The sequence below is a fragment of the Argiope bruennichi genome, chromosome 6, assembly GCF_947563725.1.
Source record: "Argiope bruennichi chromosome 6, qqArgBrue1.1, whole genome shotgun sequence".
NCBI classification, from domain to species: Eukaryota; Metazoa; Arthropoda; class Arachnida; order Araneae; family Araneidae; genus Argiope; species Argiope bruennichi.
The window spans coordinates 79,305,473-79,332,409 of NC_079156.1; the positions used below are offsets into that span (position 1 = coordinate 79,305,473).

General features: G+C 23.9%; 1 protein-coding gene across 1 annotated transcript in view; it reads left to right on the forward strand.

Annotated features, from left to right (window-relative positions):
* The first annotated feature begins 4,747 nt into the window (after positions 1-4,747).
* Positions 4,748-26,937, forward strand: part of LOC129971369 (guanine nucleotide-binding protein G(s) subunit alpha) — a 29,015-nt gene continuing 6,825 nt past the window's right edge. The window contains exons 1-7 of the mRNA XM_056085073.1: positions 4,748-5,256; positions 19,056-19,128; positions 22,266-22,320; positions 22,593-22,712; positions 23,281-23,378; positions 24,206-24,260; positions 24,357-24,430. Coding sequence (XP_055941048.1) covers positions 5,118-5,256; positions 19,056-19,128; positions 22,266-22,320; positions 22,593-22,712; positions 23,281-23,378; positions 24,206-24,260; positions 24,357-24,430 — 614 coding nt within the window. The 5' untranslated portion in view covers positions 4,748-5,117. The remainder of the gene's footprint in view (positions 5,257-19,055; positions 19,129-22,265; positions 22,321-22,592; positions 22,713-23,280; positions 23,379-24,205; positions 24,261-24,356; positions 24,431-26,937) is intronic.

Below are 26,937 nucleotides of genomic sequence, written 5' to 3' on the forward strand. Positions count from 1 at the left end.
AAAGGCTGATGAATGAAAATTTTGAGCTCAGAATGGAAAAAATATGAGGAAAAAGGATGAAAAAGAGACTTTATATTTACCAACGAAGCCCAAACTAAAATCTATTATACAAGAGATTTTTAACAAATTGTAACATAATAGGGTGTAATATTAGCTTAAAAATTCATCTTCCTTCATTTCGATTCAGATTATTACTCAGAAAATTTAAGTTCTCTCAACATGAATGAAGGTGAAAGATTTCGTCAAAACGTAAAGAAAATGAAAAAGTAATGGCAGTAAACGTGGTATATTAGCATGATTAACCACTATAAATGGATGTTAAAAAAAAATTGTTTGGTTAAGTAATATTAGCGTCTCGCTTTGGAGCAACATTAAGGTTATTTTGTAACTGACCTCTTACTTTCGCACAACAGTCAGATGACAAGCACGATCAACTTAACTCCCCAAACTTCCGCGCCATTACAGGAATGTTTAAAAGGTAGAATACCAGGCAAGTTCATCTGAAGAAAAGGAGGAAAATAAGTTTATCGTGAGGAATTGTTGCATTTTCATTACTTTATTTATCATTTTAATAATAACAATGTTAGAATATAAATAGGAAGTATGTAATAATATAGTGATAAAATAAAAAAAAAATTCAAGCTATTTTGATCCCCCCCTCTTTTCAAATAGGAAAATGCTATGTGGGAAACCTTACGTGATAGAAAAAAAAAAAAAAAAGAAAGAAAGAAAGAAAAACAGATTTCATTTTCGGAATGAATTCAAAAAATTATATAAAAATCAGTTATCAGAATGATTTTTAAAATATATTTATCGACTTGTGTAGAAGTGTATATTTATCGACTATTTTAGAAGTGCACTATTATTTTTCCCTGGGCAAGTGCATTTTTTTTCACCACTTCTAAAATCTCTTATTATTAAATTGCTTTTAAAAATTGCTTGTTTTACTTCTTTCATTCTTTACTTTGCTTTATTTACTTTACTAAATGAATTCCAGGTTATTAGAAACACTGTTTTGAGCTGATCAAGATAATTGAAAAAATAGTTTAATTGAAATCATTTTCCTTTTTACTGTCTTTAATCCTTTATTCAAACTGTTTTGAAGTGGCTTAAATACAATGCCTAATCTATCATGAAGTATAAGATGGAAAGGGGGGGGGGGAGTTGATGAAAGGTCGATTCCGAAAAAAAAATAAAATGCGTCATGTGATATCGTTGTGAGCATAAAATGCCCAACAACATTATCACGATATCTTCTTGACATTTTCGGAATTGATATTAAACATCATGGAGGTTTGGAATCTGTACAACAGCATAAAGATATCGTATTTCGTATTCACAGGGATGTTCAAATATCATTCATTATACAGAAAAATTGAAGATGTATCTATAAAAACTGTTTTAAAAAACGAATTCCATTGATAAGCATCAAGCCATCCACAGAAAAACAAAATTTGAAGCTAATATATGATTAATTGAACTAAATTTAACCAACATAGCTGATTAATTTAATGGTTTTTTCTTATTAGATAATTCATGAAAAGTAATAGAAAAATTATTTAAGAAAGTTAATTATTGAGAGCAAAATAAGAAATTAATAATTAAAAAAAATTATCTTCAGAAGCAGATAAATAAGTATACAATAATTCAAACATATTCTTATATTACTTTAAAAAGTTCAAATTTTAAGGAATGTAAACAAAAATTGATGGTAGAATTATGGCGAATTTAGGCATTTTACGATCCAAAGCAGTCTACATTATGTGAACCCTCTTTTAATAAATTAATCAATTTAGTTCTTTATATGAACTTATTTTTAAAATAATTAATATATTAATTATTAATTTAGATTTATTTTTTTATTTTATAATTTTTTTTAAAAGCTATTTACTTTTTTATTTACAACGAATGAGCGGTATCTGTATTTGTACATAATTTTATTTATAAGCAGATGCTCTGTACTTGTAAATACTGTAGTAATTAAATGAAATTGATGAAACAAACAAGATTGAAACAATTAAATTTGACAGAATTCATATTTTTTCAAATTTAATTTTTAGCAATTTAGCTAATAACAATTTTTTTAAATAAACTTCTTGCTCTCAGTCCAGCAGCCCTAGGCAGCTGCCTAGTCGGAAATACACCACTAAAAAAAATGATACAAATAAAAATTAATTGGCTAAAACTTGGGAATTAAAGGACTGACAACTTATGGCTTAATTTTTTTCAAAATTAATTATTTCCTTATTTTTTGATTTTGAGTAAAGTTCTACCAAAATAAATTGTATTGTTTAATATTTTAACATTATATGTAGTCCACACATTGATCTATGGTAAATTATATCCCATTACCTATTTCCTTATTTATTATAAAAGAATATCATTAAAAATGAAATAGAAATAAACATTTAATCTCTCTCTTTTTTTGAAGAATTAAGATTTGCAATAAATTGAAAAGATCTATTGAAGTAGTTATCGTTTTTATTATTCTTTTATTTTATTTTGACTTATTTAAACTGAAAAAACAATTATTTAAAATGACAAATAGTATCAAAGATCTATTCGGAAAATTTATTTTCATTACATTTATTCTTATCTTTTTTTCTTATGAAATAGAAACATATGAACAATCATCTATGAGTTTAAATAAAGTATAGGAGAAAAAAAAAGTGAATAAAAAAAATTATGAATTTTTATGATATCTGACATCTTAAAGTATCCCTAATACAAAAGTCAAAAGAATGTTCTCATATCCTTTATTATTTACATTTTTATTAAATAATGTTCAAGATAAGAATCAATGTAAAATTTTTCTGATTCGCGTCATGCTATCATTGCTATGATTTTGAGTGGGTTTTAAAAATAATATGGAGACAAACAAATCAAATATAAAATTCGATGTTTTGAATAGAGGTTTAAATGAATAAATAAAAAGATATATGCCCTCACAGAATCTCGACTAGACAATGATATATTTGTTCGACTAACATTTTGAATTTAATTTAATTTCCTTTGAAAAATGTCAAAAGAAATTTTTCAGCAATTTAAATTGCAATTTTTAATTGAAGAACAGTTTTTTTTTTTTTTTTTTTAAATTCTGTTTATCACTATCTTCACCTTCAAAAGTATTCCTACTTCAAAGACCATTTGATTCCAAGGAGAAAAAAAGCGTTATCTAATGACTTTAAAGCGATTAAATTCCTTGGCATTTTATCATTAAATTTAATCATCATATTATGTCATCAGTACATTTCATCATTTACATGATAAACCTAATATTTAAATCAAAACAAAAATGCTTTATTTCTACGGTTCATTTTAATTTCATTCACATGACATATATTTCTGTTTAAAAAATTCCATACCTTGTGTTTTAATTTAATGAATTCATTGGTTTTGCACAATAATTTTCTGTTTAATTATATGACGCATTCGGTTTTATTAAAGTGCCGTTATGGTGGCGTGGTGAAGACTAACAAAGGGCAGTTATTAGTACCATGGGTCTTGTTATTAGTCTTTGAATGTACAGAGAAGAGAAAATCATTATAAATATGATTAGTACAGTATTTTTTAGCAAAAATAAATAAACATTATTGACAAGGGGCAGTGAGTACATAACTTTTTCTCGCTATGTGCTCGGGTTGATCCAATATACATAATATCTAAGTTGAAGAATTCATTGTAATTATTGCTTTGAATAGAAAACTTTAGTTCCAATATAAAAATTTGAAATTTTGATAGTTGAATGCCAATACTTGGCACTTTAAAAGACGTTAATGAATTAATGTTTTTTTTTTTTTTTTTTTTTTTTAAATTCTCGTAATGCCTTCTAATCTTTTTTATGGGATAAAATTTTTTATTACCACTCAACTTGCTCAGGATACTCACAATAATATAAAGGAAAATATTCCTTACTTACTTCAGACATATAAATTTATCTTTTAAACAAAAATGGAATATTATTTGAAAACAATGCGTCTACTGCTTTTACTTTCGTTTTACAACGAAAGATGTTGTCAAAGTAAAAAAAAAAAAAAAAACTGCAATTTATTTAAGGTTTTATTTCAAAGAGGATGGAATAACATAACTGGGAAAAAAATTGCGCTACGTTTCAAAGCATTTATTAGGTAATTAGTTATAAATGACCGATCCCAAGCATATTTAAAAATGGCGCTACCATTTTTGATTGTTTGAAGAAAAGAATTGATATCAGTATGTTTGCCTGGGGAAAAAAATACAGGGGTGAATATAAAGCAAGATTGATCAAGCATTTAGCTATAGCAACGATATTAAAATTTTGTAATTTGCATTAGCTCCTTGGTCTTAAATCCTAGAAATTTCGTAGATGTTGTAACTCTTTGTGAATTCAATAAATTTCTTTCTGTTCCATATGCTATTGATTTCATTAGGAAAATAGCGATAATCTAATGTTTTGTGAAAATGCTGTTGAATTAAAAAAAACTGCATATCATAGATGCTAAATTAATGAGTCTATATTTTGACAAATTTTATAGTCATTATAAAAGTATTCTTGGCATATACCTTGCTGTTTCTGTTTATAATCCAAAAAAACTGATAATAAAACCTCCTATTCAGGAAAGTGGTAAATGCTTAAAAAAATTGAACTTTTATTCAAAATAGTGAATTTCCAATTTCATCTTCTTCGTCCAAGAAACGTAAAATACTGGGCTTAAATATAGATTTTTGTTTCTATATTTAAACATAGCCTCTTCCACTGACGTCTTTTGTTTGTGTGATTAGTGTATATCTTTTTGCTTAGACATATATATCGTTTCTTTAAGCTTTTTACTTTGTCGTGATCTCTCTCTAGGCAGCGAAGCGATCGTGTTCGCGAGTGTACGGTAATGGGAAATAAGCTGAGGATGTTAGTCCTGTGACTTGTTTAAATTCCTCTTTAACTAGTATTCTCTCAATGAGCGTTAGTTCGACGCAATATCTGTAAGAGCTCTGCAGTGCTTACTCCTTCTAATCATCCGAGAATAAAGACATGGATTAAAATTGAAGAGAATATTCCCGATCGTATTTTCGATTGTGTGTAACCAAAGTCGATAGCTAGGCTGTGTAGGCCGGCGGTAACCGGCATTAGGCCTAATGTCATGGGTTGTTTCGGAGGTTCCAGCTCCAAGGGCGATGCCGAAGAAGATAAAAGGAGGAAAGAAGCAAATAAGAAAATCGAAAGACAGATTCAAAAAGATAAACAGATATACAGGGCAACTCATAGACTTCTTTTACTAGGTTTGTACATACCAAATAAAAATTTGCTACTTTGTATATGCATCCTATACAAACCGAGCCATTCGTTTAGTAGTGAAGGTCATTCGATTTTGCTCTTTAGTCGACTCTAATGTGATAATATCTTTTTATTTGTATTCAATTTCTATCTTTTAAATTCAACACTAAGTGAATATTGTAAAAATAATGTAAATCTGATTTTTGGGGATGTATTATTCATCCCGAAACCCAACCCAAACAGCAGACAGTTGATACTATACATCAATTATTGAATATTGACTTACTGTTTTCTATTATTGGATGGGATATCGTATATTTTAGACATATTATTTACAGATTTAAATAACTAAATAGGTTAATTTTAAATTTCAGGTAAAATAAAAATTTTTCAGACGTTAGGCTTACGTTTACTTTGATGTGACACAATTGAAATTTATCTTTTCCTTCGATTATTAGATGGTTTCATTTTAAAACTAATTCGAAAACTGCATTTAAAACAAGTGTTTTAAATTTTTACAAGTTTCTGAATAAACATAAAGTGAAATTTTATTATTTTTTGCTGTTTCTTTAATATTTAATATGCCCGTGTTATGTGTCATTTTGAAGTCTCGTCTTCTTTTTTTTTATAGTTTCCTTTCACATTTCTTTAAGAATTGTGTAATTGATTTTCTCATTTAAATTGGGAAAACCTGCATTTCATCGGCCTGTGTAATTTTTTTTTCTACTAAAATATTATGATTTTGAAATATAAACCTTCATATGCATATATGTTCTAAATGTTTGAATCTTAACTAACTATCAGAATAGTTAATTAATTATTTCCAAAATATATAATGTATCAAAAATTTTGGTTTATATCGATATCTTTTGCTTGAAGAAAACAGTTTGAATTATGAAATTTTGACAAAATGCATATCTTTCATAAATTTATTTATTTGTTGCTAATTTTATTCTTCATCATATTAAAATGTATCCATTTAGAAGTTTCGAACAGACTTTGTTTAGCTATCATTATGTGATTTTTTTTCATCTTAAAATCATTTCTAAAGTGAAAAAAAAAATTTCTCACTGAAAGTGCATCTAACAATGTTTTACTTTTAAAATTATTTATATATTTACTTCAAGTTGTTAACTAATTTAACACTTAAACATAATTTGCTGACTCAGTATACTATTTTATTTATTTTGCAAATAATCACACAGTAAGAAAGTTCATTATTTAATTATGAACTGTAAAAGGTTAAATGCAGATGAATAGGTTTTCTATTTGTTAATTATTTTAATTACCTTAGTATTTGATTATATCTGTAATAGTAATTCATATAAAACATTTTATAATGGGCATCCTTTACATGTGTTTATTGCAATTTTTATTATTAGTGTATTATATTTCGTAGAATGCTCTAATTCAGTCTGAAAAGTAATGAAATTGACATTTTCATTAAGCAAAATGCTTTCTTAAAAATTAGTATTTACCAATGCTGATTTTTTTTTTTTTTATGATTTGTTTTATCTGTTGCTTACTTAATCTCATTCTTATATTATGTAATAGATTTATTCTACATTTTATAAAAAAATTACTCTTTTGACATTTTTTTATCATTGATTTATACTTAAATTGCAATTTTATTTCTATTCGCTCTGCTGTGCAGTCCTTAGGGTTGTTGTTTGTTCCATCTAAAGAAATATATCCTTTAAGAATCAAACTTCTATTTTTAATCGAAGTACAACATAATGATCCCCCCCCCTCTTTTATTGTATGCATTTTGAAGTGGATTAGTAATTAAAATATTTTTTTTTTCTATCGAGAGGAACTTGGGGTTGAAAAATCATCTTATAGAGGCCACTCAATTTGGAAACTAATCCAAAGTTATTTCCTTGTGATCATACTTGCATTTACATTTACCTTATAAGTTGATTAAAGTTTTTTTTTTTCTTCTTATATTAGAGTTTGTTCATAATTTCTTGTTAATGTGGGTTAATTCTTTATCAGAGACTGCAATTATTGTTAAAAGATTAAGAAAATATTTATTTAATATTGAATTACAATCGTGTTTAATATAATGCATAATGTTTTATTATTTCACTACAAATATATGCTCACTGCACATTTGATTGAACATTATCAATAGATTTAGTGTCATTTTAACAATTTTCTAATTATTTTAAATGTTTGTATTGCTAATTTTTAACTTCCTGTGTGACAGAAAAGTTTTATTCCTTTTCTTGAAAGCTAATTTTCCTAACTTGAAAGTTATAAAATCAAAATAAGTGAGTATTCAGAAGGTTAATGGTGATTGCTTCTTATGCCAAAATTATTAATCATATATTCTGTTGTATGCATTTGAATTCACAAAAAGTTATTGACATGAAAGACAGTACAGGGTAGTTCTTAGCTATTTAAAATTGGGATTAATAATTTATATTTTATTTTTATTCTATTGGAGGGATAAAATAATACAAAATATAATATTATTGCTGATTTTATGTATATGATATAATATAATTAATTTTCAGTGTTTCTCAATTTTTGCTTATTCTAAATAAATGATTACTTATTATTATTATTATTATTATTATTATTTTTTGAGGATATGGTGAGAAGGAAAATTACAATTCATAGTTTAATTTCAAGTAGTTTTTTATAGTAACTTAACTGAGATAATGTTAATGTATGAGTTTTAAAGTATGTACAATGAAACAAAATATCTTAATTTGTAACATATACAGACACTGCTATATAGCAATGCATGTTAATAGATTTATTTGTAGAATTTATCAGTATATATATATATTTCACTGGAGTTAGAATATATATCAGTCTATCTTTATATTTAATCAGTCATATGTTCTTATTTACACTTTCATGTAAATTATTCAGATTTAAATATTATTTACTGAAATACAAAAAGTTACTAAAATTCGATGATTGTAAATTGTATTTAAACTTACTGTGGATGATAAACTATAGTGAATAAAATTGTTTATAAAAAGCATATATATGAAAAATAAGAAAGGATTTTCTATTCTTATCGATGCCAGTTTTTTTTATCGGAAGAAATTTGAAAAGTCAATTTTGGATAAAATATCATGGTTAATCATGACAGAAAAAAAAGTCCTAATTTCATTTTTTGACAACTAACAAATATATCTATAGTTTATCTATCTGTACATAAGTGTAATATTATTTTTATTAATGCATATAAAATATTTCCTAATTTCATTCTGTCTGTGGGAATGGTGATCACTTTAAATATTATGTTTAATCTTCCCGGCTTTCAATGGCAATTTACTGTCCTAAGATTTGTTGCATTATTCAAAAAGCAATGTTTACACAGTTTTTTCTATTATAATTGGTAGGAAATGATTAAATTTTAACAGATGGATTCAATTATAATGCTAAAAATATGAATATTCAGTTTAATATATTCGCTTGATTAATTTCGTTTTAAAAACCTTAGGTTTAATCATAAAGCCCAATTTTATCCAAGCAATTTAGATAAAGCAAGACATTTCTCTCCTGTAAGAACATAGCTTTTTTAAATCATAAAATTTCAAATCTTGCTATTCTTCATTTCATTGCAAAGAAAGTATACAACTTTCTTTAAAAATACGTATCCGAAATGTTAATATATTTTTTACCATTTTTTATTTTGAATTTCTCTAAGAATAAATCTTGTAATATAATTTTATCACAATAATTGTAATGAAAGATTGCATTAAACAAATCGGCAACATAATTAAAAATGGTTTACTGAGAGAAAATTTTTAATATTAACAAAAATAAATATTATAATATAAACTATCTTGTGAATGATCTCTTTTGTTGTTGCATGTTTTAAAGCTCATGTTTTTTTGCTCATGTTCTAATTAACATGTTTTAAAGCTCATTTGCTTTACATGTTTTAAAGCTCATGTTCTAATAAAAGTCAAACTATTTTTATTAGTTTCAAAAAAAAAAAAAAAATCCAAAAAATTAGAATGATTATTCTAGGAATCCAGCTTAATTTGAGTCCCATTTAACATTGGTCACAAATTTAATTTAACATCAATTTGGCTATTTCTATTTGTCGTTTTCAGCTCTTAAGTGATTTATTCATATTTATTAATTCCTCTACTGAAAAATTTATTTAAAATTTTGATCACATTAAAAAAGGCCTACCTGCTTTTTTAACTCTTGCTTCAAACTCTTAACTTTAATTTTAAACAAATGGTTGCTTCAGATGTTGATTTCTCTCTTCCCTTTTTCAATCTCGGACCCACTTGAAATTATTTGATATTAAAATTTTAACTTAAATTATAAAATGAATTAGATTACTGAACTTATTTAAAACATTGGCTTTATAAGACTTTTTTTTTTTAATCTTGTTATGCTAATAATTTCATCCTGTATTCTTCATTGCTTTTAAATTTTTGGCTATTTATAAAAATCAATTTATTAAAAAAATTTGCTTATTGCTATTTTTTACAAATTTAATTTAAAATCTTCATAAATAAGAACTAATAATGTTTACAATCCATATCTTTGATCAATAGAGAGAACTTTTAAGGCTCTTCCCCTATGCTTTTCCGAGGAATAAGGTTTATGTGGGAAAATAAAAAAATTGGCTTGCACATTTGCTAAGCAATTAGATTTTTACCCCCTTGCTTTTGAGCATTGGAAGACGGCCAATAATCAGTATTTACTTTTAAGTATCTAAGAATAAGTGGAATTCTACAAATAACATTTCAAAAATAAAATTTATTTTTGCAATAGTTTACCTCACTTTTAAAAAGTTTATATTGAAATTTTTTAATTTTTATTATTGTATACAGGATGTCAGAAGATATGGGCTTAATCGCTTCAGCATTCTTTATAATTAATTTTTCATGTTCAATTCAAGGATAATTTTTATTAAGTTAGAATAAAAAAAATAAAATTATTTTTTAAAGAAAAAATTAATTTTTGACAATATTTATATTTTGTACTGTAAATAATACTAGAACATTGTCTCCGAAAGCAATTTATATTTTCTGAAAGTATTATTGAAAATATTTTATATAATTTCATTTGGTTAAAAAAATCTGAAGATAAAGTTTATTAATTTTATTAATGAATCCTATATTCAGATTATTATCTCATTAATTGTGTTGATTTTCGCACAATCAATCTTTTTTACTTAATCGATTTCAATTTAAGTTCTTAGTTAACATTTTGAACAAAAAATGGTTCTATTCTTTAAAAAAAAAAAAAAAAAAAATCTATTCTTTTTTCTTAATTGTATCAAATTATTGCCAATTTCATTTAGAATTCATTTCCAAATAACTAATGATGAACAGCAAAGGATTGGATTTTAGGGGAAGACATTTTATATAGTTGTCATACTTTACCATTATTTATTGCTGTTTTACCTATATTTTGTTTAAGTAAAGTCAACCTAAGAATATATATTAAAGAAAAAAAAATATCCCATATAGAAATAGTTTTTAGAATGACATATTGCCAAAAATGTTAGTAAATTAATTAAAAATTCTATTAATAAATAGTTTTTAGATTGACATATTACCAAAAATGTTAGTAAATTAATTAAAAATTCTATTAATAAATAGTTATTAGAATGACATATTGCCAAAAATGTTAAATTAATTAAAAATTCTATTAATAAATTGTTTTTATCATTTGATTATGGCATTTAAAATGAAATAGCATTGGTATTAGTTTTTGTTCTTCATTAAATTAGAAGTTAAATGTTTTTCCTGTAGTTTGATGAGTTCATAATAATGGTAGCTTGAATTTAAATTACATTATATTTAAATTTAAAATATTGTTGTACATTTTGTCTTTTAAATGGCAAATTGGAATTATTCTGAGCATATACATATTTATACCAAAAGCAAACACTATAAATTTAAAATGTTTGCTTTAAATTTCAAAGTCTAATTGGTGAATTTAAGAGACTGAAAAACTTAACTTAGTATTATCTTTTGTGTGAAGTTTTATTTTGGAAGCTTTTTGAGATTATTGGTTACATTTGTTTAATCTCTCTCTCTCTCTCTCTTTTTTTTTTTACAAGGCTATTTGCTTCACTGTCAAACATTGCTTGTAATACTAACAAGTATTAGAAAGGATTCACAGCAGAAGCCTTAAATAATTCAGATTACCTTGATTTTATAGATATTAAACAGTAAAAAAAAACACTTTTAATCATAAAATTTCAGACATGTATTGTATTTGACATATTCTATTATTTATTTTTGCTCTTGATGTAAACTATTTTATACATACATTACATTTTTACATATATTTATATTAATTATATATATCACATTCATTTTTTAATGATGTATATCACATCCATTATCTTTTTGTTAATTAGAAATCTGGATTCATTAATAATGTTTGGGAAGGGGGAGGAAAAACCTTTGAAACTTCATTTATGACCTTATTATTATGAAATAATATTTTTAAATTATATATATGTATCTCTCTATATTTTCAATATTTTATTTTTTAATTTCAATGATCCATTATAATTAGTCCAGTTTTAGAAAAGTCAGTCTGACACAGGAGATAATACTAGATTAGTAGCTGTGTGCTAAGATTGGACAGAAATAAAAGAGGAAATGTTAGTAATGTGAATTAACTAATTTAGAATAGAATAATTTAAGGACTGAATACACTATAGAATTTTGAATTGCAGTTCAGTATTGTAATTGCAGCTGATTTTTATTAAATTAAAAATAAAATTCTTTATTTCATTTTGATTTCTTATGTATATGCTTTTAAAGACAAATTATGACAGAAAACAAAGTTGAAATATAAAATAAAGTTTCAAAATGAAGCTGTAAGAAAGATATATTTTTTTCCTACTCATTGCTGTTGTAGGTTAAAAATCAGATTGATATAAAATGATGCGCATAAAAAAAATATGGCTTGTCTTTTCTTTTCCTGCATAGTAGAAAAATATACAGTGAATCGGTTTTGTTTTGGATTTTGAAAGGTAAATGCAAAATTCCCCAAAAAAAATTTTGTCAAAAGTATAACATAAATTGTTAATTTTACAGTATTTTGCTTTTGAAAAAAGCAAATATTGATACTAATTGCATATAGTAGCAATCTTCAGTAACTTCTAATTCATTTGATAGCATAAAGTTATCTTGGTTGGACATATTACATTTTAATTATTTATTAAAAAAAATCTCATGTATGGTTCAAAAATAATTGTATATTTTATTCATAATTGTTGTACTAATCTTTACTTTTCTTTGTAATTCTTTTTAGTTATTTTTTAGCATATACTTCCCCTGTAAAGTGCTAGTAGTCATATATGTTTCCCCCCCCTTCTTTTTCACAATTAGGAACCTGATTTTGAAAAAGGGGGGGGGAGAGAAGCACTTTATTACATTTTTACACATATTGAAAAGAATAGAAACACGTGAAACTAAATTTATTGATCTTGTACTGACAATTAAGTTCAATGTTTAAATTAGTCAAATTTTATGTATGATACTAAATTTTGTTGATTGTAAAATTATCATTTACCTCCTTCCTCCATAAAAAATACCTTTTTCTATACAAGTTAAAGAATTAGGATTATTTCCATTAGATTTTATTGATTCATATCTCACGATAATTTTCATAATTTATACTGATAGGTAGAAATTGAAAAACTTGTTCAATCAGTTAAAAAAAAAAAAATTGAACATGGCAACATAATTTATCATTTACAATTAGGAAATGTGTCATACATTAAAGATGCCTATAAAACTATGTAAACTAAGTTTTCTTGAATTAAATTTTCTCTTTTGCTTAATTTGGTGCTAAAATACAAATTAGGTGGAATACAATACAAATTACTGTTAACCACCTAATTTGTATCTAACCAGTTGTGTAACCACCTAATTTGTATTTGTATAGTTGGATGAAATAAGTAATAAATTGTATGTTTTTTTTTTTTTTTTTTTGCTTTTTCCACATGTATGCTTTCTAAACATTCATTAAAAGTGAAATCTTTAATTTGTTAACATTTATCACATTATAAATAGTTTTCACCCATCTTTTAAAATTATTTAAACAAATAAAAGATTAATCATCAAAATATTTATGATCCATCCTTGTTTTTTAGTTAGAAATAATTCATTTGTATATTCGCTTCCCATAGATTGTTTTATACATAAAATTTTCTTGATATTGCATATGATATATATATATCCTCCAATCTATTTAAATATCTCCCTTTGCAAATATTATTTTGACAATTTTCATTTGTTGCAGTTAAAATGAAACTTTTGAAATGCATGCAATATATTAATATCATGGAAGAGTTTCATGATATTATAATACTACTTTGTGCTCAATTTATTAATTTTAATCTATGCAATAAACATACAGATTTTATACTCAGTTGAATAACTCTTATACTTTTTCTTTCAATACAGTGTAGTAATTATTTTTACTATATATAGTTTTAAAATAATAAAGAGTAAAGTATGAATATTTATTTGTTGTGCTGATAATATGTTATGGTAGACTAGCAAATATATCTGTACATCTATAGATGAAAATATTTTCATGCCTTTTATTATTAAAAAATAATTTTTTAATTGATTGTTACAAAACTTTCATTAAATTCTTCCTTGTTTCATGATATTTGTGCCAAAAAAGTTATCAAAATAGCTATTCATTAATTTGGATTTGTATAAAGTACAAACTATTTATTGATTTCTTAATTGATAATTTATTAATAAAAATATTATATTATAAAAAATTGAATAATTCTTGCTACATTTTTAAATTAGAATCAAAGATAAATAATTTAATTCAATTTTATGAAATCGATTCTTTCATTCATGTTTTATGGATTGTGGGTAAAAATATCACAAATTCAGATTTTAATTGTAAATATTTTATATATTTATTCATGGACAGATAATCAGTATTTGTTTCAGACTTCCTGCTTTTTCAATAACATATTGTTTATTTACAAATTATTAACAAATATAATGTGCTTTCAATGGATTTCAAGGATTGTATTCAAGGATCTTATTAATTCTTCAAATATTGTTCCAAGAAAAATTTGTTTTGAATATTTATTGAAAGGGAAGGGGCTTTATTTTGGGTATTTTCCTTTATTATCATTATCTGTATTAATATATGTAATCAGCTGATGTCTCAAATGCTTTATTTTCTTTATTTTAAAGTAATTTATCTCTATTATATTAATTTGCTAATTATATTTTAACAAGAATAGGCAATAGTTAAAGCATGCATTATTAAAAACATTGCTTGGAAGCTATTTTTCTACTCTTGCTAATTCATTGCTAATTTAATAACAAAAATTGATTTGTTGATTGCAATTGTTGTTACAATTGTTATAAAGTATTTCATTTTTAGATAGTCAAACTGTATTATTATTGGTGATTGCAGAATTTTATATATAGTTTTATAAAAATATTTTATTTTATTGATTCATTATTAAATATCATTCATGACTCTAATTAGAATTTTATTTTTACTTGTGTTAGTATGAATATTAAATTTGCTTTGTGTTTTATTGGATATAATTTTTCTCTACAAGCTGTCTTTTTTATTATTTATTTTGGTAATTCTTTTGAATGGTATTGAACAACTGAGTTAACTTAAACAAATAGTAAATTTAATATAAGATAAATATTTATTTTATGCAGTTTTGATTGGAAATTTCATAAATAATACTTTGTATCAAATGCTTATAGCAAACTTATTTTTTAACTGTCTTGTGTCATAATAGCAACATTATGAATGCATCGTATTAATGAATTTAAAAGTTAGTTAAATCATTCATAAGCATAAGGATTAATACCAGAATTATGTGAAATTGATAAACACTTCAAATGCTCTAAGATTAATAGTTGAATCAAAATCACAATATATTCCTAAAATAGAAAGCGTCTACTTGGGAAGGAGTAAAAATTGAACAATTAGTTAATTACAATTTAGTTATATTACAGGTATAAACTTAAGTTACATTTTTTTTTTTTCATTATGGTTTGTATAAAATTGCATTTAAATTCTGTCATTATGGTTTATTTAAAATTGTATTTTAAATTCCTCTTATTCTTCCAATATTTGCAAACATGAGAATTTGATTTTTTCAAGAAAAATATAATCATTACTAAGAAGGTAGTGATAGTTATGCCAAATTCATTATGATTTTTCCAAAACAGTTAGTTGCTTTGAAATTTTTTTCCCAGCAACTTTTATGAAACAAGAAAACAATAATAATAATAATAAAATATGTGCAAGCAGCCGAGATGTATAACCATGATTATTGTTTTATTTATAACGGACCTTGACAGTTTTGTATTAAAAAATATAATTGAAGTAATATTTCTGCAGTTTTATACTTTTTTAGTCAGATTGTCTGGATGATTTTTAAAAAATATATTAATGTAAAATACAAATAAAATATTAAAAAAAAAAACAACTGAATGGGGAAAATTTGTTTTAGAAAGAGAAGTTGTGATTTCCTTAAATAAATAATTTTCTATAGGTTTCTTATAATTTTTAATGAATAAGTTTTTATGTAAATAACTTTGTTGTTGCATTATGAAAGAAGTTGATGGAAATAATATTTTAGGAATTTTATAATTTGTCATATCTACTTGATCTACCAGTAGAATAATATGTTTCCTGGTTTAAATAAATGGAAGAATTATTTTTAATACCATTTATATTATGTTAAAATAATGATTTGCATTTTGTAAGCAATAAGGACATATAACATGTGCATTGAGTTGAATGATTCATAAAGTCATATGGTTAATGAGCATATGACTTTATGAATCTTAATAACTTAGAGTAGGCCTTAACTTTTTAATAACTTAGAGTAGGCCTTACTTACATCCTCGAAGAACTACCAATGTTTCTTTTGTAAAAAAAAAATGAAAAAAGGTAATTTCTGATAATTTTTTTAAGAGAAGTGATAAATTTGTTATTGGTCTCACTTTCAACTAAGATTTCAAGTTTAATGATACAAAAGGTTGATTTGAAATCATACTTTTGATTCTTTAACTTTCATTTATGAAATATATTTGCTGAAGGCTGACTTTGTTCATTACAAGAAAAAGATTGGTATGAGCTCCTATTATATGTAACATTAGTATTACATTGAATTGATGCATTTAAAGTGCATCACTTGCATCTGCTTCATCTGAAAGAATTTTCAGCATTTTCACTTGATTTTGTGTTAAAAAAAACATTTTGACACCTGAAAAACTTAATTCGTATAGGTGCCATATAATTGGGTACTTGTATATGTTATGTAGAAATGAGATGAAAGAAATGGAAATTAGATTTAATGAGGGAAGAAAACATCTCTCAAGAAAACAAAGATAAATGAATATGTACAATCATTTACAAGTGAAAAATATAATTATGTTTAATTTGTGGAATTTATTTGAGAACTTATGAGTCTGACTAAAATATCTGAATCTGATTCAGATTAATGTTTAAATCATAACCTAAGAATTCAGAAAGTATTATAAATAATTGTATCTTTCATTTTAGTCTCTATTATCAGTTCTTATTAAATTTTGATACCTAATTTTACACTTTCTGCTTTTATTAAAATTAATAGAAACCAAAATTAAAAAATATTAAAATTATATCTAGTAAAATTTAGTTGAAACACTGTTAGGCATTTACTCATTGTAATTCATATGGATTGATTATTTAAATCAAATACTATATGTAAAATGTATGATATACTATTCCATTTGTTTTTTTCTGATTAAATTTTCTTAATATTTTTTTAATTAAAAAAATGGTTTATAGATTTTTTAATATTTTTTTAATTTGCAGTAATATATAGTAAATATTATTAGACAACACTACATATATTTTAAATGAATAGAATTAATTGAAAAATAAATATTGAGATAAATACCTGTTTTGGAAACTTATCTTTAAAAATTAATAGCTAATATTTTACATCATTATTAAAAAATAATTTTTTTATGAAATAGTTTTTCTATGAGTATATAGTAAAACTATTTCCTATGAGTATATAGTAAACTATAAAGCAGCTTCAAATAAAAGAAAATAAATGTTTGTATTTTATATGCTGAAACACTAAATAATTTCTTGAAATCATTATTAGCAAATATATTCCAAAGGTAAATAAATAAAAGGTTCCAATTTTCATTTATATCTTTAGTTTTTCATTTAATTTCACCCTACTATTGTTTATACAACTGTGTGCCATTCTTCTTCACTGGCACAATAGACCTGGCTGAACCCTTACCTTCCACAGAATTTAATTCCATATCATTCTGTTCTTGACTAAAGTTTTTCCAGTTTGTCACTTTAATAGTACTCGCATTTCTTTTCAGGCAGTCAGTGAGAAAGATTTTATTAATAATTGATAAAATTTTATTAATAAAAGGTAGGGAATGATTGGCTATTTTAAAATAAGTGTTACATATTATTTTACTTATCTTGCTTAGTTTTCTTTTATATAGTGTTGCTAAAATTGTGTTCATTCTGTATCAAGTAGGCTGTCAAATTACATTAACTGTATAAGATATGCTGAATGTTTTGGAATTCTTACTCTTAGAACAGCTTAAAAGTTAGGATTCTGTTTTTTGCTTTCATGTGAATCTTTGAGTTTAATTATATTATATTTCACTGAAAAAGTCAGAATTTTTCAATCAGATGCTTAAAACAAAGGGGGAAAAACATGAATAAAGGGGTAAAGAAAATTTTAAATTCCTTTTATTATCAAATTACATTTTGTGGTGGTGAATATTGGTCCATCACAAGTTTTTTTTAAGAAATTACTTTGAATCATATTTAATTACATTTCTTAAAGAAATTCAAATGAATGTGCTTTAGATTTTTCTATTAGATGTGTTATATTTTAAATTGCTGCTATTTTTTTTTAAACATAAAAACAGTTTTTAAAATTAGTTTTTGTTTAATTATTTTTATAACTTGAAATAAGTGATGCTTTTGGCATAAATAATTATATTTTGAACTATTATATAATTATTGTAATGATGTTACAAATCTTCTCCAGAATGCTAATAGAAAAATTAGAATGTGAAATTTATGTGTTAATAAAAATATTGATATTTTTTCTGTGGAATATTTATATAATACTGTAGGCTAAAAGTAGTAGTGTTCTGCAAATACTATAGATATTTTAATTTGCTTTTTACAATTTTAATGCTACTATATCTCTTTGTAAAATTAAAATATGTAGATTTTCATTTGAAAAATTTCACAAAAATCTAATGTCTATGTAATTTTTATTCAGACATTAAATTTTTATACAGTTTTAGTTTTTACTTATATGGAAGAAATATCTGCGTAGTTGTGATATGGAAACATAGGCATGTACTAGATTGAGAACTTATCATAAAATAAAAGCACTAAATAAGTTATGTTAAAATTCAGTTACTCTTGAGGTCTTCCTTAAACTTGAATAAGAAAAGTTAAATTAATTTTTTAATCAGTTAAATCTTAGTTATCTTTTATTGTATTTTGTTTTATTGATGGTTCAAACCACATTTTTATGATGTGATTTTATCTGCTTATTTTGTATCTTTTTATGTTATTTTTGAACTTGAACCTAATTAGTTAACATGATGAAAGAAAGATTATCATCTGATCTCTTCTTTTTTTAAAAATGATTATTATGAATATTTTAGATTAGTTCTTTTGAACTAATCTAAAATTGTTTTAAAAGTTAGTTCTGTTTTTCAGAAATTCCTTCTTTTGAACTATATTTAATGTGTATGCATTTTTTTTCATTTGCATTTTATTTCTCTTTTTTTAATAGGTGCTGGAGAATCTGGAAAAAGCACAATTGTTAAACAGATGAGGATATTGCATGTCAATGGTTTTAGTGAAGAGTAAGTTTTTTTTCCCTCTATATTGTCCTGCATTTAAAAGACGTATTTTAAAATGTTAAATGATTTAGCCAAGTAAACTACATACGAAGTGTTAATTGTTGCCTTTCTGAAATTTTAAATATTTTTTTACATAAATTTGACAGTTTTATTTAATAAAATAAAGCATATCTCTTTAAAAACAGACATGCTAAAGTTCTATTGGGGCATCTGGAAGAATTGCATATACGAATTTATAAATTTCAACTTCTCATATATAATGTTTTAAACTAATTTCATACATTTTAATTCATAAGTATTTTTGTTAACAATAATTTTATTTTATAATGTCTATTATTTTATTCTTATTATTAAGTTGATTTGTTTTATTAATCATAGTTGATAATAAATATTTTGAATGAGATGAATAGATGAGTTTTTGAAATTTATAACTGCAACTTGTATGTATAAATATTTTTATTAAATATTATCAAAATAACTTATTATTCATTGTATAAAATAGAAGTTTTTTCCTAGCAAAATTGCTTTGATTATAATGATAGAATAAATAAATAAATATTCAGAAAGTTATTAAGATAAAATAATTAATTTCATTATCATTTTTAAATACTGTAATACAATAAAGTAATAGTGATAAAAATAAGAATTGTATGTTTAAGTCTACACATAGCAGTGTTATTGATGGTTTTTTTTCTCATATAAATTGTGTATAAAATTTTATTTGTTTCTTTTTTAATCATTTAAAAATTTTGGAGGTGTGAAATTATGTACAAAAGAAACATGTTTGGAAAAAATAATCATAAAGTACTTTAAAGTAAAAAGGAAAATTAAAAGGAAATTTGGATTATTCTGAAATTTTTGAGATTATTATAAAAAACAGTGAAACTTTATTACTTTATTCAAATAATTATGATATATTGATACATGTTAAGATATTTAAAATATTGTGTTTTTAAAATGTTTGGAAGAAGCATTTGAAAGAATATAATAAATGAACTCGAGTTCTACTATATAAGCATAAAAGTTTCAAACTTTTGCTAATTTCAATTAATAACTAACATGATATTCTAATTTATTTAGAAAAAAGATATTATAATCAATATAAACATTACTTTTCAATTTTTGAAGCAAAAGCACTGTTGAAATTTGTGCTGAATAATAATGGTAAAAATTATTCAAAACTAACTTCGAAGAGATATTATTACAGGAGTTTATAAATCAATTATAAATAAAATAAGAAATCAAATTAATTTTCCCCTGGATTTTTCTGTAGAAATTTAAAATTCTTTTTAGAAAAGGCAGAATTGACTTTAGTATCATGTCAATAAGGTTTCTGTAGTGCTTCAGTTTGATAGTGTTATTGATAAAATTATACTGACTAAATGAATTTAATTTTTTGGAGGAAAGGAAATATTGCCTTTTCAGTTCAGTTTTGCTCATAAAATTACTTTTGTTAATTTTTACATTTTTAGAAAAACACATTTAAAATATAACAGCTGCTCTTTACCAGAGGGTGTGGTCTCGTTGAAATTTTCTTGCATATTCTGTAATGAAGGTGTTATCTCAGAGAATGCCTTACATGGTGTAAAATAGTTATGAAATATTTTTTGGTTGAATTTAGTATTTTTACTGAATATCCTATGCTACTTGGTGAGTTTTTTTGTTGATTAACTCTGGGCATGTAGTTAATAATAATTTGAAAATCAAATATGTACTTTAGATGTTTGTTCCACCAATTGAAGCAAAAATCTGACTCAAAACTACACTTGCAGTCTCAAAATCCATACCAAATTTAATATATTTAAGACCTTAAGGTTTGTGTTATTATATTTACATGTTTCTGAAAGTATAGGCTGATAGGCAGTCAACACCTTGTTGGATTTGGCTCGAAATTTGATAAGTGTCTTCACTATACATGTTAAATCTGTATATTGAATTTTATTTATTTAGCTCTTTTTGTCATGTAGTTATTGTATGAATGTGTCTTTGGACAGCTAGACTTCCCCTGAATGTTCAAAATTTGATAGAAATATGCAATTATGGCATAAAGGTCATTTAACAGACTATCTCAATGCATGTTTGATTTATTTTTGTCACAGACAGACCAGCATTTTCTTAAAATGTATTTTTCAAATTCAGAAACGTCTAAAATTTGGAGATTCTTCAAAATTTTCGAGTTTGAATATTTTGACGATTAATACTTTCTCTAAATTGCATATATGAGAGAATAAAAAAATGCTGAAAGAAAATGTTCACAAACACCTTCAGTTTGATCCATGAATAAAGAATATAATGAATGAGCATTAATATAAAATAATAAAAATTTCAGATCTCACCTCATTGATCTTTGCTGTTTATTCATGATTGGCTTATTTATACCAATAAAACAATCATTCTACTTCATATACAAGAAAATAAAAAAATATTTTATAAAATTCTAAAAATGTTGAATATTATAACTTTTGCTTGATGGAAACAAGAAAAATTATTTACATTTAGGCTAGACAATGCTTTTAATTTTCACTGTAGAAAAATGTATTTTGTGATTAAATGTATTTTGTAGAAATCAGATTTCTAATATGTGAAATATAATTCAATTTTTTATTATGTTAAGAAAATTGTTCAGTGCAACTTAGATTTTCAATAATTGTTTGGAATCTTCCTCAGCTGATCAGTTAGCCTTACAGAATAATTGTAAATTTATTAGGAGTTTCCTATTGGCTTCTGAATTATGATAGTGTTACTATACATGAAAGAGAAAGAATTATCATAGTTATTTATATTATTATTTATTGAATTAATTTTACAAAAAGGAAATATTAGGAAACTTAAAGAGTGCTATAATAAATATTATAGTTCAAGCCATATATGTTTATTTTATTTGTACATATAAAAATTTATTAAATTCTTTTATGTAAATTTATATTTTAAAAAAATGAATGAAATTTCATAATGGCATATACTAAATTTTCTGATTCTATTCAATAAGCTTTTTCTCAAATTCTGGAAACATATTTAGTAGAAGTGGAGATGAAAATGAGAATGATTTAGACAAATTGTAAACAATTTTTGAGAAATTCATCTTTATTTTAAGACAATTACATAAAATTTTCTTTAATATTTTTTATTTTTATATTCAGGGAACGGAAACAGAAGATAGAAGATATTAAAAAAAATATAAGGGATGCAATATTGGTGAGTATAGTCATTTGTCTTTCAAATCCATTGGATCATTATATCTAATTTTAAAACAAAAAGCAATGTGCTGAATTAAGAAACCATCAAACTGCTATAACTTAATATAATTTGTGTAATGATATTTTGTAAAAGGTATTCTTTTTGTTGTGGTTATGGCTATGTGGTTTTTAAAGTTTTAGCTTACAAAGTCCTAATTTCATATTAATGCAACTGTTACAGTACTATGTATTAAATTCTTATAACTGTAACTTTTTAAATTATAATTACAGACAATTTCTGGGGCCATGAGCACATTATCCCCTCCAGTACCACTAGAAAATCCTGACAACCAATGGCGAGTGGATTACATTCAAGATGTTGCGAGTAATCCTGACTTTGATTATCCTCCAGTAAGTACATAATATTAATTAATTTCTTTTTGTCCTTTATTAATCTTTGTATTAGCTTCTAAAATGTTTTTCTACGAGCTTCCATATTCTCTACTAAATTAGAAATTGTCAAAGTCTTCTTAAAAAATATTCTGCATTATTTTGTTTTAAGGCTAATATCTAAAGTTTGAAAAATTCTTCCACTTCCATAGTAGAAAGTACAGAACTGTACTAAAATTCTCAAAAATTGGCTATTTTTTCTTTGTAAAAATTGTATAATTTGGAAGAAATGGTAAGAGTGATTATTATTGCGGTTTCTTTTATAATATAATTTTATATGGAAGTATGCTTTTAAAAAATAAATTATGTATGTAAATTATTGTGTAGATTCTATTGAGATTTTTAAGTCTGTTTAGTTTCATTTTTTTCTTTTTTTTTTCTGAATTTGATGTGGTTATGAACTTAAAAAAAATTAATAGAAGATTGATATGTGTTTTTTGTAGCTTTTGATGAAATAGGATATTCTCTCTCTCTATATATATATATTTAAAATATTTGTTTCAGTATTCTTTCCCCTCTTTTTTTATAGGAATTCTATGAGCACACTGAAATTTTATGGAAGGATAGAGGTATTCAGCAGACATTTGAGAGATCAAATGAATATCAGTTAATTGACTGTGCAAAGTAGTAAGCATACAAAACTGTTATATATATTCTCTATTTTATTTTTATTTGTGTGTAATGTTTTGAGTGTGTATATAGAAAGAAATTCTTTTAGAAAGGATATATTTTATAGGAGTTTGTAATATAATATTTGCGAAGGATTTTAAAAAATTTATTGCTGGTTATTCTTTATTCTCATTAAAATACATTAAAAAATATTCCTGGTACTAGTGTCATTAATATTAAATTCTACCATTGTTCTTAGCTTAATTACTCTAAATAAATATTGCTGACTTATGGGAATAATGGCATCATAACAGATTTATTTACAGCCTCCAGTATATAAATATTGCAAGCTTATTTATGAGATCAAATATATAGCAGTTAATCTTATATTGCTTAGAAATACCTGGTGGATCTGAAGCAAAATTTAAAAATTAGCTATATGACTTTCCATATTTTATTATGAAAATTTTTTTGGAAAATTTTTGAATTAGATGTTAATTTCATAAAGAATTCTATTGAATATTTTTGACAAAAGAGTGAAGCAGTTTTGCTATTAAAACATTTAATTGTAAGTTTCTTAATTTGTTAAAATTTCTTTAAATTATTAAAAATAACAAATAAATTTGGGAATGATTTCTTTTTTCTTTACATAATTCAACTGCATTTTATGCAAATATCAAAATGTTTCTTCTTGTTTTTTAGAGTAAATTGATTTGCCATATAAAAGCGGAGAGTTGAAATTTCTTTCTGAATATAAAAATTTCTAGTTTAATGTTTATTATTATTATTTGAAGTTCAAAACCTTTTTACATAATTTAAATATACCTTTTTATTTCCTCTTATAGTTTTCTTGATAGGGTGAGTGTTATAAAAAGGAGTGACTATACTCCAACTGAACAGGTGAGAAAATTTCCAGAATAAAATAAAAATAGGTAAATTTCACCTTGTGGAATTTTGTGACATAGTAACGTGGTTCGTCATTTTTTGATATTTCAGGATATCCTTCGATGTCGTGTTTTGACTTCAGGAATATTTGAAACAAAGTTCCAAGTGGATAAAGTCAATTTTCAGTATGTACTTTTCTATCTAATTTCCTTTAAAAGGCAAAAAAAAAAAAAAAAACTGAAATTTGGAAAAGAGGTGGTGGTAGTGCATTTATTTAAAGAGATATTTTAAAGATGATTGAGTAAACTATTTGATGTTTTGCAATTTTTAACTTTTCAAGATTTGTTATACTAAAATTAGCAATAATTATAACCTTTAGATTGTGTTTAAGTATATGGTGTAAAAGGGAGAAGTTAAATATTTGTTGTACATTTTTCATAATTCAATAATTTTTAATGTCAAAGCAATTGATAAATAAATATAATTTATTGATAGCTTAATAAGATTGAAAATATTTAGGAATGTCTCACAAAAGCTTGTTTTATAAATAAAGCTAAGGCACTTTTTTTTTGTACTTTAAAGAAATTGAATAGCATAAAAAGGACAACTTTAATGAAGTTTTTAACAGTGAATTGAATTCTTATTAATTAAGAATTTTGTTTCTTTTATGTATGTGCAGTATTGCAGAAGAAATAAACATTTGTTTCTTTGTGCAATTTCTTAAGATTTATCAAAAAACTGAATTTAAGTAATAAAAACTAGGAAAGAAGGATATTTAAATAAAATTTATTTTACTGTATGGTATTGAAAAGTGCTTCTTTAGCTTTTATATTGTTTAAAAGGGTTTTTTTTTTTGTACTTAAAAATAATTCAAAGCTTGACTACTTATTTTTAATGTTCATGGGGGATAAATTCATTTTTGAATAAAATGAGTTTAGACAGAATTCATTTTGCAGTGTTTATAGTTCATTTCATGAACACATATATAAAGTGCTATTACAGTGCTTCGTTAAATTTAATAATTTGTTGGAAAAATTAACTTTCTGCTACTTTCAAGAATCATTTTGGACATCCACTAAATTAAAAAAAAAAAAAAAAAAAATTAAGATTTTCAAATCTTTTGATGCAACAAATTTTCTCATTTTAATTAAAAATAAAGTTTCAGCCCTTTATTTGTAAAAGTTATAATTTTTTTCATAATTTAATGTAGATTTTTTCAATTTATAAATTGGGTTTGAATTTAAAAGAATGTATGTGTAATGTTTTTTTTATAAAATTGCTTTAACATTAAGTAGAGAATAAAGGGAAAAAAATCCATAAAGTGTTTGCATTTATATTAATTCTGTAATAAAAATTTTATAATTTTTTTTATTAATTAGATACCATTATTTTAATTATTGATTTAGAGGTTTAATAAAATATTTGATTTCAGTAAAATATTACAAAAGTAAAGTGTCTCAAACTTTGATTCGTTATTCTAGAAAGGCCTTTATATGCTAATTAATTTCTTTTAAAAGTTGAAAATATTATAAGTGAACTTCTATTAATAATAAATCCACATTCTCTGCATTTAACTACTTGAACTTATTTTTGTAAAAATCTAAAGTATGGCTTAATTAATAAAGCACAATTTTTTGTAAATCGTACTTTATGGTTTACAAAGAATGACTTATGTATATTAAATTGTCTGTTGTAGATATATTCATGTATTATAATCTATTAGAAACTTTGATGTTAATTTCTCTTGACAAACTTTTTTCTTATTAATATTAATATTAATTCTTATTAATAATATTCTTATTAATTTTTGCCTTGATTTTTTTAAAAAAAATATATATAAATGGAAAATTTTTTTATTAACCTTATTTGGAAATTACTTTAAAAATTTGATTAGAAAAATTAGGTTTGATTGCAAATTATTGAAAATTTTCAAAGAAAAGTCTAACTATTTCCCTGTTTTCAAAAAGGTAATATTTGTCAAATCATTTAAGATATTTAAAAATCAGTATTCATATGATGATAAATGAATTACTGAAACTACATTCATATAATGAATATTTAACCTCCCCCCACCCCTTATAATAAAAAAAAGTATATTTTTTATTTATTTTTTTGCACTGTAGTTTTTGTGTTTACATCAAATCATTATCCTTTGAGAAGAATGAATTCTACATAATTAAAAAAACATCATTTTGTATTTATGCATTGCACTATTTCATTACCTACTTTCAGTATATTATCTCTTAATGTATCATAATTTTTTGTCATATGAAAGCACAAATGAGGAGACTTAATGTTTTAAAATTATTGATAAAAAATCAGTCAAAAGAGTATCAATTATATATCTTGTTTAGGTTGTGCAAATGATATTTTAAATATTATTTCCATATCATATTTATTACTTGCTCTTTATGTGAAGAAATTAAATAGAAATAGAACAATTTCTGCCATAAATTCACTAACATAATAAATTAATCATTTCAGTTTTTTTTGTTGTTTTGTTTATAGATGATAAATTAAAGCACAAGCATATATAATTATTCTTTGTTATAATTGATATAATTTTAAACTTGTGAAGAAAATAATAGAACTAATATGTCAGATCATACTATTGTTTATTATTGGCAGTTCAAACCTGTGATTTTTTTCTCTCTTTTGCTTGGTTTTAAACATATAATCTTTAAAACTTCAT